General features: G+C 54.7%; 7 protein-coding genes across 7 annotated transcripts; 1 reads left to right on the top strand and 6 right to left on the bottom strand.

Moving 5' to 3' along the window:
* Positions 1-251: 251 nt before the first annotated feature.
* On the bottom strand, positions 252-1,325 carry SPSK_02620 (uncharacterized protein; the record flags this gene model as incomplete). The annotated part of the gene is made up of 1 exon (XM_016729488.1): positions 252-1,325. One exon carries the CDS (start codon positions 1,323-1,325, stop codon positions 252-254), a length of 1,074 nt encoding a protein of 357 aa, XP_016589182.1.
* Positions 1,326-3,719: 2,394 nt separating this feature from the next.
* Positions 3,720-4,034, bottom strand: SPSK_02856 (uncharacterized protein; the record flags this gene model as incomplete). Its single annotated transcript, XM_016729718.1, has 2 exons — positions 3,720-3,946; positions 4,025-4,034. 2 exons carry the CDS (start codon positions 4,032-4,034, stop codon positions 3,720-3,722), a joined length of 237 nt encoding a protein of 78 aa, XP_016589183.1.
* A 714-nt stretch (positions 4,035-4,748) lies between these two features.
* SPSK_02838 (uncharacterized protein) lies at positions 4,749-5,111 on the bottom strand (the record flags this gene model as incomplete). Its single annotated transcript, XM_016729701.1, has 1 exon — positions 4,749-5,111. One exon carries the CDS (start codon positions 5,109-5,111, stop codon positions 4,749-4,751), a length of 363 nt encoding a protein of 120 aa, XP_016589184.1.
* A 2,697-nt stretch (positions 5,112-7,808) lies between these two features.
* SPSK_02868 (uncharacterized protein) lies at positions 7,809-8,084 on the bottom strand (the record flags this gene model as incomplete). Its single annotated transcript, XM_016729730.1, has 1 exon — positions 7,809-8,084. One exon carries the CDS (start codon positions 8,082-8,084, stop codon positions 7,809-7,811), a length of 276 nt encoding a protein of 91 aa, XP_016589185.1.
* Positions 8,085-8,255: 171 nt separating this feature from the next.
* On the bottom strand, positions 8,256-8,837 carry SPSK_02779 (uncharacterized protein; the record flags this gene model as incomplete). Its single annotated transcript, XM_016729644.1, has 2 exons — positions 8,256-8,417; positions 8,484-8,837. 2 exons carry the CDS (start codon positions 8,835-8,837, stop codon positions 8,256-8,258), a joined length of 516 nt encoding a protein of 171 aa, XP_016589186.1.
* A 1,033-nt stretch (positions 8,838-9,870) lies between these two features.
* On the top strand, positions 9,871-11,184 carry SPSK_02539 (uncharacterized protein; the record flags this gene model as incomplete). Its single annotated transcript, XM_016729408.1, has 1 exon — positions 9,871-11,184. The coding sequence occupies one exon, from the start codon at positions 9,871-9,873 to the stop codon at positions 11,182-11,184; it is 1,314 nt and encodes a 437-aa protein (XP_016589187.1).
* A 183-nt stretch (positions 11,185-11,367) lies between these two features.
* Positions 11,368-12,138, bottom strand: SPSK_02726 (uncharacterized protein; the record flags this gene model as incomplete). The annotated part of the gene is made up of 1 exon (XM_016729593.1): positions 11,368-12,138. The coding sequence occupies one exon, from the start codon at positions 12,136-12,138 to the stop codon at positions 11,368-11,370; it is 771 nt and encodes a 256-aa protein (XP_016589188.1).
* Positions 12,139-13,527: the final 1,389 nt, after the last annotated feature.

Here is a 13,527-nt window from a genome sequence, read left to right on the forward strand (position 1 = left end):
CATGCTGATGAACAAGGAATCAAGCCAGAGCCCTCCGGCCAAAGAACGAAGAAGTTCCATGTGTGTATACGGTGACATTTCGTCACAGGACAGGCAAAACTCAAAACGAAAGGAAAACCCAAAAAATGCATCTTTCCTATGACAATGCTATTTTCCTTGAGGCCATTAAAACAAAAACCATAGAAATCCAACACATTACCACCAGTATTAACCCTTCGACAAAATACACAAAAAAACGATGGAACCAAGCACTACCGGTATTGGGGCTGGCCGTACTCCGTTGGTTGGAGGCCCTGCGGGTGGTGGTAGCCCTGGGTCGCTGGCGTTGCCGCCATCACCATGGGCGTGGCTGGCATCTCGACGGGGTGGTGTGCGCCTTCCTGGACGGGCAGCTCGTACACGCCGCCGGACTGCTGCTGGTAGAGCAAGTTGGGCGAGGGCGACGTGTTGTACGGGTCGTGCGGCCATTTGGACTCGCTCGGATCGCCGCCCACGGCGCCCGCCTTCCAGTCGTACGTGTTGGCGCCGCCCGCCGACAGGTGTGACAATTCTGTGCCGCTTGCCTGGCTGCCGCCGCCGCCGCCGCCGCCGCCTCGGCCACCGCCCATGTCACTAAACGCGCCGTCGCCGCCCAGCATCGGCCGGTTCTCCTCGGTCGCCTGCCGCTTCCGCCACATGCGGACCAGGAAGTAGGCCAGCACGGCCACAATCGCCACGCCCGCCACGGTGGCGCCAGCTATTATGCCGGTGCGCGTCGTGCTCGACATGCCGCCACCGTTGTTGTCGTTGTTGCTGCTATCGCCAGTCTTTGTGGGCGTGCCCGCCGTGGTGGTAATCGTCTGGGTGTGGCCGTTTGAGGTCGTCGTGATGGTCGTCAGGGAGGGTGTCGCGCTGGTGGTGCCCGACGTGGTCGACGGCATCGTGGTGGTCGACGAGCTGTAGGTGCCGTTGCCGGCGGCCAAAAAGTCCTTTTGGGAGACGCTGAGCGGGGTGTTGCTAAACGAGCAGGCCGAGGCCATGGTGGTGTAGACGGTCTCGAGGTCGGCCAGGTCGGACTTGCCGATGCACTCGGCCGCGCCAATGACAAAGTTGCCCGTGTTGCTGCAGAGGCAGTCGTTCATGGCGGTGACGGTGTCGCCATTGCAGCCGCTGGCCGTGGACGCGGAATCGAGACAGGACCGCGTGCCGACCGGGTAGGCGTCAAAGTTGTTGGTAAAGGCGGCGCGCACGGCGGTCGTCTGGACGAGGAGGAGGAGGGTGACGAAGAGGGCGACGAAGGGGGTCGGCGCGGGCCGCCGCCGCCTACTTTGTTGCCGGCTGTCCATTGTGTGCGTATTGGGCTGTGTGAGGGTGGAGGGGAGACGACAACAAGAAGAGATACGACAGACGAAGCTTGACGATACGGTCCGTTTCACGTCAGTTCGTCGTTTGCAGTGGTAGCAAGTCCGGCCGATGTGGTGGGAGTCGCTTCCCTTAAAAGGGGGCGTGTTTGGCAGGATCCGTCCAAATCTCGGACTCGCGTTCCTTCAGCCTTGGAAAGTTGAGCCGTCCACGGCGAAGGCTAGCTCGGCAAGGTTGTTGTACTGGGACGGAGAACACGCGCGAGAATGTTTTGGCCTGAAGAAATGAAAAAAAGTGTCGGACAGTTTTCGTCGTAGCTTTTCTCCAGATGTAGGGATCGGTTTCCAGTCCACGGTTTCAGCCGCATGTGGTTTGGGAATCTCGATTCGGGATAGGCGCGACACTAAATCTCCAAGCAAACGGCTGCAGCTCAACCTTGGCGGAGGCCGTTGTCTTCTTCGTATGGGACGTTGTGTGTTGTCGAGGTCAGTTTGACGACAAGATGCTCGGCGTCGATGAAGCTAGCGATCGTGACGGGAGAAAAGAAGGAAATGGAGGCGGAAGCGATCTACGCGTTGGAAGAAAAGAAATCAAAAACAGAAAAGACGGTTGCCGACAGGAGTGGACTCGCGGAACTCCACATTTGAATTACAAGCCCCCCGTCTAGAACCCAACTCAAAAGCGAATGGATAGTCGGGAGACGAAGAAAATCGTGAGAAACTAGGGGGGCAGAGAGAACAGAAGTACGAAATTGGCGGAGACGATGCTGGGGGCGAACGATGAAACGAAAGTTGAAGGCCAAAACAGGACAAGAGGGGAAGAGTAGGAGAGGAGGAATAGAAGTGAGAGGCCAGAAACAGACAAGAGGCCCCAAGTCCAAGGCAGACCTGGAGCTCAGCCACGCAAAATTGGGGGCCCTTTACGCTTGACCTGACGCACTGTCGTCTCTGGCCTTTGCGAAGGATACGACATACAAAACCAGTATCTCGCATACGTTGAAGGGCCTAACCGTTCCAGCCGGCTCCAGATTCTCACTCTCCTTCCTTTCCTTGTGCCTCTGCTGCTGATGATGGAGACCAGCCCCAATCGCTCCCAGCCCCCTGCCGTACAGTGCACATCCTTATTCAAAATACCACGCCAGCGTGAGTGGCGAGATGGATCCAAGGCTTCGCGCAATTACCACTTTCTCACGAGCCATGTGTTTTCCAGACGGAGGAAGCGACAAACCGAAAAACGTGAGAACAACAAGACAATCGAATTGACAGGACTCGGGGAAGCACGTCACTGAGACGGACATGGCGGAGGAGATAAGACGCAACAAGACCACATACACAATAATTACGATGCATGGTCGGTGGGCGGGGATTCAACGCCTCCGCCACAGTCGACCCGCGCCAACAGACAAGCCTACCGTGCTCTGTCCGTGGTTTTCCAAGGTGGATCGACACAAACTCCCCTGGCCCGCAGACGACAGGGGTTGTGCTTGTTTTGTTCGCTGTACCCGGCAGGTACCGCGTTAGGTGAAATTAGCTGCCATTCGGTGCAAGCCCATACGCCAAAATACGTGGATTGTGTGTTTAGTGACTTCTGCGTCCGTCAGCTTATCTGGGGCGGCCTGTTTGGTGAGACAAGGAGGCAGGCCACTTGTAAAAATAGGGGCTTGGACAGCTTCATATCCCACGTACGCACTATCAAAGCCGTCAGTATGGGCGCAAGCCATCTAAGGGTCATCATACTGAGTTGTTGCTGTGTCATTGTCAGCAAATAGGGCGTTGTATCGATATATATACACGGAGTATATAAATATATATCTCTCTATAAAGCCCTATTTGCGGCAACGATTCCTCCTGGTGAGAACGGACAAAATGCGGACGAAATCAACACGACTGTTGCGAGTTCAAGTACCAATCCAGCTGGTCGTACAACAGCAAACCCCAACCCACAAGGCGTGAGAAGCGAAGGATCTGCTGCGGGACGCCAAATAACGACGGAAGCGATCGTGGCGTCGAGAATAAAGAACAAAGAGGTCCTCTGGTCCTTTTGTCGTAGTTAAGTTCCAATGACCAGCCGACCAACGTGTCAAACCATGTACTCTTCTGGGCTTCAGCCTTTTCTGGCAGGATTCAATAGAGTGTGGCGTGGGTGTGGCTTCCTGAGCTCCCGAGGTGCGGAGGTGCGGGAAAAGCTTGTTTTTTGCGGTTAGTGTTGGTTAGCATTGCTTCTGTGTTAAAAATAGAAGCAAACGCCAACTCCCAATGCCACACCAAAGAACTGCACAAAGCAACAAAACACCAGACTTGGAGCTGCACTGACTGATTGACTCCAGAGGCAAAAGACGACGTAGCTTAGTGTCTCCTGGTCCGTGACATGCCAAAGAGTCAGTTCCGGATGATTGCCGTACGTTTGATGTCGATTTCGTCGTAAATAAGATTCTGATGGTGTAGACTTAAAAGAACGCCGATCTCTGGAGACTGTCCGGGCCTACGGTCACGGCCAAGATCCAGGGCCAATGCGACGGCATGTGCGGCGGCCTCCACAGCTGTTGAACCGGGACTGTGAGCCTCCAGCTGCGTGAACCAGGGCGAGACCGTCTCCTCTCCTTTTCCTGGTAGAGGGCATCCATCGGCCGTCTTTGGAGACGCGGTTCGCGGATTCGGCTTGAGGGTGAGGTGTGTTTACGCACTCTTAGCCATATTGCTTTTAGCTGTGTAAGTGGCTTGTATTTGAGTATGGCATGTTCACTGTCGGTTGTCCTTTTTGAATTTCCGCTTTGCACCTCGGTGCTGCCACGCGGACACCGTCCAAAAGCATCATCGGACGTGGAGCGAAAGGTGTCGCCCCAAACGATATGCCTCCAAGAAACACAGCAACGCACATGGGGGCGAGACATCGCGTTTGTAACAAATGGAATCAAAATCGTGCTCGTTTCATCCGTCTCGCGACACAGGCACGGGAAGCAATATCAAAGCAATGGGACGACTGTTGTGTCTGTCGAGGAACGGTACAAATGGAGTTGAATGTGTCTTAAGATGAAGGGCTCATTGGGCCGGCAAACCTGGCCGCCATGGCAGACGAACGCGATATTCTCTGCGTCGCGGCTCCTGCCGGCCCAGAACGAACGTTGGGCCCTGACTGCTCCACCATGGTAATGTGCCGATGCTTTGAGTTTGACAGACATCATATGTCTCTCGGAAAGTGGATGATGAGTGTAGAGAGGGAAGAAAGAATGAGAGACGCAAAGTTGGCCGGGACAAGAGGTTGTTGGCTCTTTACTTCGCAAAGTAGCTTGCCAGACGGTTGGCTGTGGCCGAGTCTCGGTCCGTGCAGTGGAGGCTGCGATAGCCATCACATCTGGTTCTTGCGTATGATGATCGTATAGCGAGGTTTCTAGATTCGAAATGTAGTCTTCAGACTTCCTCTACCTTGTTATATGGCAGTTTTGTTTGCTCTTTCTGGACACTTGCGATCTGATCATCCTCGGCGTCAAATATGGCGTTTAAGAAGGCGACAAGGCCGGGCATGCCCGTGAGATTTGTTAGTTCAAAGTAATGAGAGCGGCGCTTCCTCTGCAGCGTAAAGGAATTCATTACCTCCCCTTTCACAAGCTCGCGGATGCTCTTCACGTCCATGCCATAGGCAATAGGCACAGGCGGCAACGCGCTCCTTGGACAGGACTTTTGAAGCTTCGCTATCGTGACAGCATCGAGATGTGGGGTTGATTCTTTCAGACTTAGCATGGCCGGCCGGACCTTGAAGCTCTCCGATGCCATTGGTTCTATTCACCACGTCGGAGAACGTCCGGGGGCGTCTTTACAACGTTCAGTGTCCATTGTAGAGGTGAAAAGACTTAAGATGTGGTGAGTGCTGTGCGACAGACGATGAGCAATGACCTACCAGACAGCTGAATGTAAAAACTAAAGACGGATGTTTGTCTTTCGAGATGGCCGTCTCATCCCGTGAGGAGACGAGGGCTATCTGCTGTTCATAAGCTTTACAGTTGACATGGTTTATTCGGAAGCAAATACTGGAAGCTGGAAGCCGAATCAAAGAAGAATTGGCGGAATAAGAGTAAGATAAAGATGTGTTCTTGATGCCTACAGCAAAAAAATTCAGTCATTTCTGTAGCAAGACTTTGTTGATGCCAGGAAAGGCACACTCATGTTTCTCTCACCACCTACAATCTCTGGTATCGTTGAAGTGCTCTGACGTGAACTTGATATCCAATTCAACATGGACCGGGTTACGCCTTATTCACTGTGTTGTCTATGGCTTGTCTTAAGACAAGAGATATCATTGTAAATAATTACAAAATTGCAACAATTTATTCCATGTTTTGTTTTCCTTTTTGTTCGTTACAATTATATTTATCATTTGTTATTCCAACAATCCTGGTTGAAAGCTAAAATCAATGTAAAAGTACGTATCAAAATACAACGACCACATTCCAAACAAAATTTTACCAATACGATTTTTTTAGAAAATAAACACTCTTATTGTTTGTTGAGAATTTCACATCAACTATGATGCACTTCACGATGGTTCATGCTGGCTTCACTTCACACGCATGGTGAAAGCAGCACCATTAAAGGAAAGGGTCAGCATCTGCATACGATCTCACTGGTAGTTTTCATTACGATACATTCGTACTTCATACTGCGTTACTCTATATTCCTGTCCATTGTTCCCTGCTTCTCTATCAAGCGCCGACTGCTATGTTGTCCTCGTTCGTGTACCAAAGGTCTCTCGACGTTCAATATGCACTCTTACTCATCCATCGTTTTGCAGCATCACGTCACGAGACGACACCGTCTGTCTGGTCACATGGGCCAACCGAGAGCAATTTATGGAGGGCTGTGGCCTCGGACCCCTTCACGACCCAACATATGCAACAAGTTTCGTCTTGGCGCCCCCACAGCCGTCTGTCAGGCGAGACGGGCCCTTGCTTCTGGCCCATTGCTTTTTCATTGTTCTTTTCGTCGTCTCGCTTCCATTCTTTGGGATACTGTTTGCCGGCCGCAAAGGAGACTGCGCGCAAGTCATCCTTATCCCCTTTCCACTTCCTTTTTCACAATGGGACAACGCGGACTTGGGAACAGTCGTGCGGTCACAAATGCAGGCCGACCTAAAAGGTCGGCGGTTGTGTGGCGTTGACGATTGGCTGCACGTGGAGTGGAACGTTTTCTTAGAATCCTTTGGGCCGCAGCCTAGGCCAAGGTGGGAAGACCCGTCAACAGAGCTGCGAGGTGCTGTCGTTTTTGTTGGATTCCATTGTCACTGCCGTTGCTACCGACTGGAAATGAGTCGGTAGTGTCGTACTTTCGGTGTGATTTGCTGACTTTGCTTTCTGACTTTATTTTTAGGCCATGCCGCGTCTAGAAGAGATTGCATTTCTTGTCGATAAAGTCGAACAGGTGCGTTAGGAGTTCTGATTGGCCTGGATGCGGCCGGTGAAGACAATCGCAGGCGACAAGAAAAATGCTCGTGGTGAGGAGTTGTCAACTACTGACTACTGCAGCGTGAAAGCGCTATACCGCTTTAATGGCGTCTTCAGCTGGCGGGCGGTGACGGGTGACCGGCCAGGACGAGTGGAGAGAACAGACTTGCGCCAAAGAAATGCAAGAAAACAAGCGCATTCATCTCTATGATCGGACCAGTTGCACTCGGACGGGTGGTGGAAGAGAGAAATACGAAGAAAGGGAAGATGTACAACAATGGGAGAGACTTCGCTTTGACATGCAAGCTTCTGGAAACATGCGGCTGTCTGAGAAACAGCCGTAGAGATGGGGATGAATAAAAAGGCCAGCGTATGTTTGACTTTTACGAATGTATGTGGTTTTGACAGAAAGTCCGATTTCTTTCCTCTTTTTGCCATGTTCGGATATGGACTTTCTTTTCTTTCGCGCGGACAGCCAGTGTCGTATTATTGCTCGACTCGACCAAACGGGTTAGCAGGTAGCAAGAAGGGGGTTGCTTGTATGGAGTTGGGGCGATCCAGGCGGTCCTGAGACAAGCTTTGTAAGAGAGCAGCCCGGGCCGCCATGTTGATTTTGGGCAAACTCCTGCGCCGCGCCTCGCTTTCTCTTCAGTCTTTTGTATTTTTGGTGTACAAATGTATTCTGCTCGAGTCCATCCCTTTTCGCTCGAGGCAAAGGCCCGCTTGTATTGGACGGAGCAGTTTCGCTTGGTCTTCCCGGAGGTGCGCTGCATCAAACGACTGGGGGGGGGGAGGTCCAGCATGTCATGATGGCAAGAGACGAAAACCAGCAGAAAACGAGACGGTGATTCGAGAAGGAGAGAATAGAGAATAGACGGCGGAGAAGGGCACAATGGGAAGCGTGGGCAGACACGGCGGAAAGGGGCCTGTCCAAAACATAAAACCGTAATGTCAGATGGGAGTTTTGGATACAATTATGGTATTCTGCAGAAATGCCATATTTCTAACAGGTGCATGGCCGTCTCTCCCCTTTCTACTCTGCAGTCCTTTTCCTTTCCTCTTGTCTCCTTTCCTCTTTTGCTTTTCCTCTTTTGCTTTCCTTCTCTTCTTCCCCTCCCATCTCGTCAATCTCTTTTCCAACCACATCCCCATTCGTTCTGTTCTCCTTGGCTGGCCGTGGAGCGGTCGTCGTTAATTGCTGGTCAATACTTTCTACGTTCTTTTCGTTTTCTTCTCTTTTTGACTCTCTTCTCTTCGACTCACTTCTCTTTGACTCTCTTTTCTTTGACTCTCTTCTCTTCTTCGACATCCTCTTTTCGTATTCTTTTAGTTTCTTCTTTTTGTTTTCGTCGTCTGTCTACTGTCTACTACATCACGACATCGATTGTTTCGCAACAGATACCCTCACCAACCACGCTTCTACACAACACACTGCACCGCCGCCATGGGTCAAGCATTCTCCACCGAGTTCCCCGACGAGTCACTGGACGTCATCAGCAAGGAGGACGCCTTCTCCGAACTCTTCCTGGCCATCTGCTGGGCCGGCACCTTTTATGTCATCGGCATGATCTTCACCACCGTCAAGATCATCGACCGGTGGCGGGGCCCGCGCGACGACAACCCGACAGGTTTCTTTTCTGTGCTGGGGGCACTCATATTAGCCTTGGCCTGGCCGGCCGTGCTGGTCATTTTGGCCATCAGCAGTCACTAGGATGGGCGGGTGGGAGAGTAGCGGCGGAGGAGGAGGAAGAAGGACAGCCGGCTCAAAAGGAAGGACACGAAAAGAATAACGAAAGACTTTCGACTGAGAGGGAAGAGCTTCATCGAGAAGGACGACAAGGGCGACGGGGCCGACGAGGGGAAGTGAACGATGGAGGTGAAGGGGAGACGATATCACCATCGACAAATCGCCATCGACAACATCGCCATCGACAACATCAACATCCGCATCAACATCCGCATCGACATCATTATCGACGTCAATATACATCAACTTTGATACATCGGCATCGGCGAGACTCGCCGTGAACATATCAATCTCTGTTTCTCCATCGCATTCCATGTCCGTCACGAGCACCAGCAACTGGCCTGTCAACAGGAATCCTGGTTTGTGTCACGGCTTCCTGGATAGCGCTATTCTGCCAGTTGATCTGTCGCCACTGCCAATCTGTTCTCGGAAACGCGACATGTCTCCAGGAACTCGACGACCTCTGGCGGGACGTGTCTTTGATATTAATTTCATTGTGGTTTTTAATCGGATGGCGTCGATGGATGGTGATGGATGTTTGCTGTCGAACAATGGTTGCTTTGGGGGCCGTGGACGGCATGGATATTGGAGCCGCAGACGGCTGTTGGTGGGCACAGGAGGCACATGTGGGCTCCCAATGTCCACATTTCCACATTTCATAGTCTGTTCAATTTTTCGTGCGCTGGCACTTTGCATATTCATTGCCAGTAATCAATCCACATTTATTTTTACAAAGTCGGCCACATGCACATGCCTTCGGCATGTTTCCACAGGCAGACGCCCGGTGGCCTAAATTTCGTCCGTGGTGCGGCGACGGTTCATTGCATGGCGCCGTCCCGACTTTTGAGCAGTCCCAATGCGCTGAACGACGTGTTGACGTAATGCCACTGCGTTTTGGCCGTTCCATCGCCGTCCAACAGACACAAGCTCAACGGGCGGATGGGGTTACCGACTCAGCGACACAGTGACGCAGCGCCAGATCGACTGGCATCGAGCTCTTTGCCACAAGCTGGACGAGTCTCATGCGTCGTTTGCCGTACAACGTACTCTGTACAAATAGCCCCCCTGGTCCCCCGAGACCCCTCGAAACACGCAGACTTTCTTGCATATTTTCCCAACGCGCACCGACCAGCCTTGCGACTGTGTTTTATGCTTGTGGGGCCAGCCATTGTTGCTTTTGGCCCTTGCCGATCGGCCTGACCCGTCCATCAATCTGAGCGCATCACCTTATTTTTTTGTCTCTCGAGACCAGATCGCCCCAATCGTCATCGTCAATTGAACCTCATTCTGCTCAGGCCACAATTTTCACCACCTCTCCCAACCCACGCCTCTCATGCCCTTCCTCCCCATGTCCAACGCGGCTGTCGTTGGCTTCGTGACGACCGCCATCGCCCTCCTCGTGGCGTATCTCTACCTCTGCTCGCCCCTCGCCGTCCGGCATCGCAACACCACGTCTGCCGTCAGGATGAAGTCCTGGGTCGTCGTCAAGAACTCCGACAAGCCCAGCGAGGCACTGTCCTTCAAGGACGACGGCACCGTGACGGACGAGGACACGCTACCCCGCCCCAAGGGCAGCGACATTCTCATCCGCGTCTCCCACGCCGGCCTCAACCCGGCCGACCTGGCCTTTATGATGAACATCCCCAGCTGGGTGCCGTTCCGCCGCCAGCCCACGCCGGCCATTGACTTTGCCGGCACCATTGTCGCCATGGGCCCGGCAGCAAGCAAGGTCCGCTGCCATGTGCGCGCCGGCCAGCCCCCCCTGGCCGTGGGCGCCCGCGTCGCCGGCTGTCTCACCGTACCCTATGTCGCGACGGGCCACGGTGGGCTCACCGAGTACCTTACCGTGCCCGCCTCCATGGTCGCGCGCCAGCCCGCGTCGCTCAAAGGCCCCGACAGCGACAGCAGCAGCGCGGCGGCCGTGGGCCTGCTGGGCTGCGCGGGCCAGACGGCCTGCCTCTGCGCCACCGACAGCCTGGCGCGCGCAGCCGTCGCCGCCGCCGCCGCCGCCGGCCGCCCGCCGCGCGTGCTCATCAACGGCGCCAGCGGCGGCGTCGGCTCGCTGCTGATCCAGATCCACAAGGCCAAGGCCCAGGCCCCGTCGTCGCGCGGCCCCGCGCACGTCCCCGCGCACGTCACCGCCGTCTGCTCGGGCCGCAACACCGCCTTTGTGCGCGGCCTCGGCGCCGACGCCACCGTCGACTACACCCAGCACGTGTCGCTGCCGGCCTTTTTGGCCGCCGAGTTTGGCAGCGCCGACGCCCAGTTTGACCTCATCTACGACTGCGTCGGCGACCAGGCCCTCTACCTGCAGAGCCCCGCGTACCTGCGGCCCAAGACGGGCGCCCTGCTGTGCATCGTCGCCGGGGCCGTGGGCGTGCCGACCGTCGTGCGCAACCGGCTGCTGCCCGCCGCCCTGGGCGGCACGCCGCGCGCGTACCGGATGCTGGGCCTGTTTCCGTCGGGCGACCTGGCGCGGCAGGTGGCCCGCATGGTCGAGGACGGCATCATCGCGCAGATGCCCATTGACTCGGTGTGGCCCATGACGGACGTGGTCGGCGCATACGAGAAGCTCATGACCAAGCGCGCGCGCGGCAAAATTGTCATCCAGGTCGGGTCCAAGGCAAAGGGAGCGACGCTACCCGCGGCGGTAAAAACGTGAGATGTCATCTTGTCTGTTGTATGCTTGGTTGAACTAGGCGGTGAGACTGGGTAGTAGGCTGCATTGGATTCGTCTGCTGTCTCATCAACATATCCATATAAAATTAAAATCGTTTTGCAATACCTGCACACCTGCACCTGCACCTGCACATCTGTACACCTGCACTGCCTCGTTTCTCTCACCCTAACCATTGCATGGCTGGCAGTCGTGCCCGTGGTCCATTGTGTCGCACGGCTCCAGCAGCTGCTCGTAGTAGCCCATGCTGTCCGTACACACCCGCCCGATGGCCACCTCGCGCGTGTCGTTGCCGGCCGCCTTGCTCGTTCCGTCGCCCCGCTTGTGGCACCACCACAGGTCCCAGCCTTCCACCCGCCGGATCTTGCACTGGCTGTGGCACGCCGTCGTCAGGCCGTGCTCGAGGCACCGCGTGTCCTGCTTGAGGTTGGGCGTCGCGCACTTTTGGTCGTTGTGCCCGTTGGACCGGTCGCACGGCGTAAGCGCTTCGCCGACCGCAAGGTCCGTCGGCGACGTGTTCCACAGCACCCACGTGGATGTGACGGTGCGTGGTGTCACGGTCGTCGCCGTCCATGGTGCACCTGTCGGTGCTACGCGTCCTTTGTCGTCAACGTGTGCCGAGTACAGATGACGGCTCGTAATGGCGGTCTGCATCAGCGTGTAGGGAAAGTATTCTGGGTTGGGACTCGACGGCCACGGCTCATACATGGTGACAGTCTGGACGGTGACGGTGTCCGCTGGGGCTGTGCTTGACGCAGTCTCACCGGCCTTTACCGTCAATGTCCGTGACCAAATGCGTGTGACCGTCGTGGGGTATGTTGTCGCGCCTTTCCATGTCGGTTGCGATTGTGGTGTGGTTGTTGAAGACGATAGAGAGGCCGCCTGAACGTGGCTGTTAGACAACACCGCTAGTGTAAGTGCAATCGCTGATGCCTTCATCTTGTGTAAACTGGAATGGCCAGGTGCTCCTATATCGCGTTTCTCTCATTGCGCTTCTTACAAACGTTTTCAGGAAACGCGATGTCGATACATGTTGTCTGATTTCTCGCTCGTGACGACACCTATCGTACACAGGGAGAATTGTTCTCTGGCCACTTGAAGTCGACAGCTGGCCGGTTCGAGAATTAATTAAAATGTCGCGGCGTCATGCTGGCTTCATCAATTGTGTTGTCTCGGCATAAGAATGCACATTATTTGTGGCCGCTGATGAGTTTAGGCGGCAACTCTCGAGCGTGATAAGTTTCTGCTTGTTCTTGTTAGTCATTTTTCTCTGCCATATCAAACGCTCAGAGAAGCTCGGGATCGGAAATTCTGGAAATGGCTTCGTTCTCGGTGCACATGGTGCATATATCTGACAGTCAACTGGAGTCAAAAAAATGGGTAATCCTCCAATTGAACGCTCGCCCCAAACCAGCGCTGTCGATGTCGATCCCGTCGTGCAGAGGACAGGCCACCAGCCAAACCCAATCGGCCAGACACCATGGCAGGATTTAGTTTAGTGGCCGAGAACGGTTGACATTTTGGCGTCTTATCTTCGGCGACTTTATGCACCATGGAGGCCCTAGCGGCGGGTGAGCCTGTCGCGCCAGAGAGGGCCACTTGGGATATTATGAGCGGTCAAGACGAAAAACGAAACTCTGTGCCGTCCAGCGTTTCTCGTCCGGTATCCTGCTCTCTTTGCTTGATGGGAGTCCGTTGCGATGCCTGTCGTATTGCCTGAGAAGAAATCTGTCCTCCGTCGTTCTGGCTGTGGCCTCGGCTTTGACAACGTCCACGACCCTCTGTCCGCCCCTCCACTCTCCTCGGCGGGAGGACGAAAAAGCTCAGCGGTCACCGGCAAGCGGGCCCAGAAGGAACGTCGCGATGAACCGCCAGCGGTTCGTCATGCTGGGTCAGGTGAGGAGCCAGCACCTGGTCTCCGAGGGAATGAATGCGGGCCCGGCCAACGGCGGGCTCCCCTGCTGCTTTCGTGATCCGGTGTTGCATTGAGGGCGTTTGCACAGCTCTAATTTTGTCCAGTATCTGTTCTTCCACTCTTGTAGGCCCTTGTGGTATGATTGAACCAACGGCTGTGGAGTCAAGCACACGCCAACACACGCCATGGATGATTGGCATGGGCGGGGATCATTGCAGAAAGTCAAACGGTTTTCTGGGTGGGGCCGCTTGTCACCTTTCTCCAGGAAAGTCGGAATGTTGACCAGAACATTGACGTGGACGAGGCCAGAGAATTGTGAGGAAAGGAAAATATTCATCTCAGGGGAGCTTCAAACGCTTCGAAGAGGGGTTGTCGCAATGCGGCACCTGCCTCTTTTGGAGTCTGCCGCACCC

This window comes from Sporothrix schenckii (assembly GCF_000961545.1).
Source record: "Sporothrix schenckii 1099-18 chromosome Unknown Cont43, whole genome shotgun sequence".
Taxonomy (NCBI): domain Eukaryota; kingdom Fungi; phylum Ascomycota; class Sordariomycetes; order Ophiostomatales; family Ophiostomataceae; genus Sporothrix; species Sporothrix schenckii.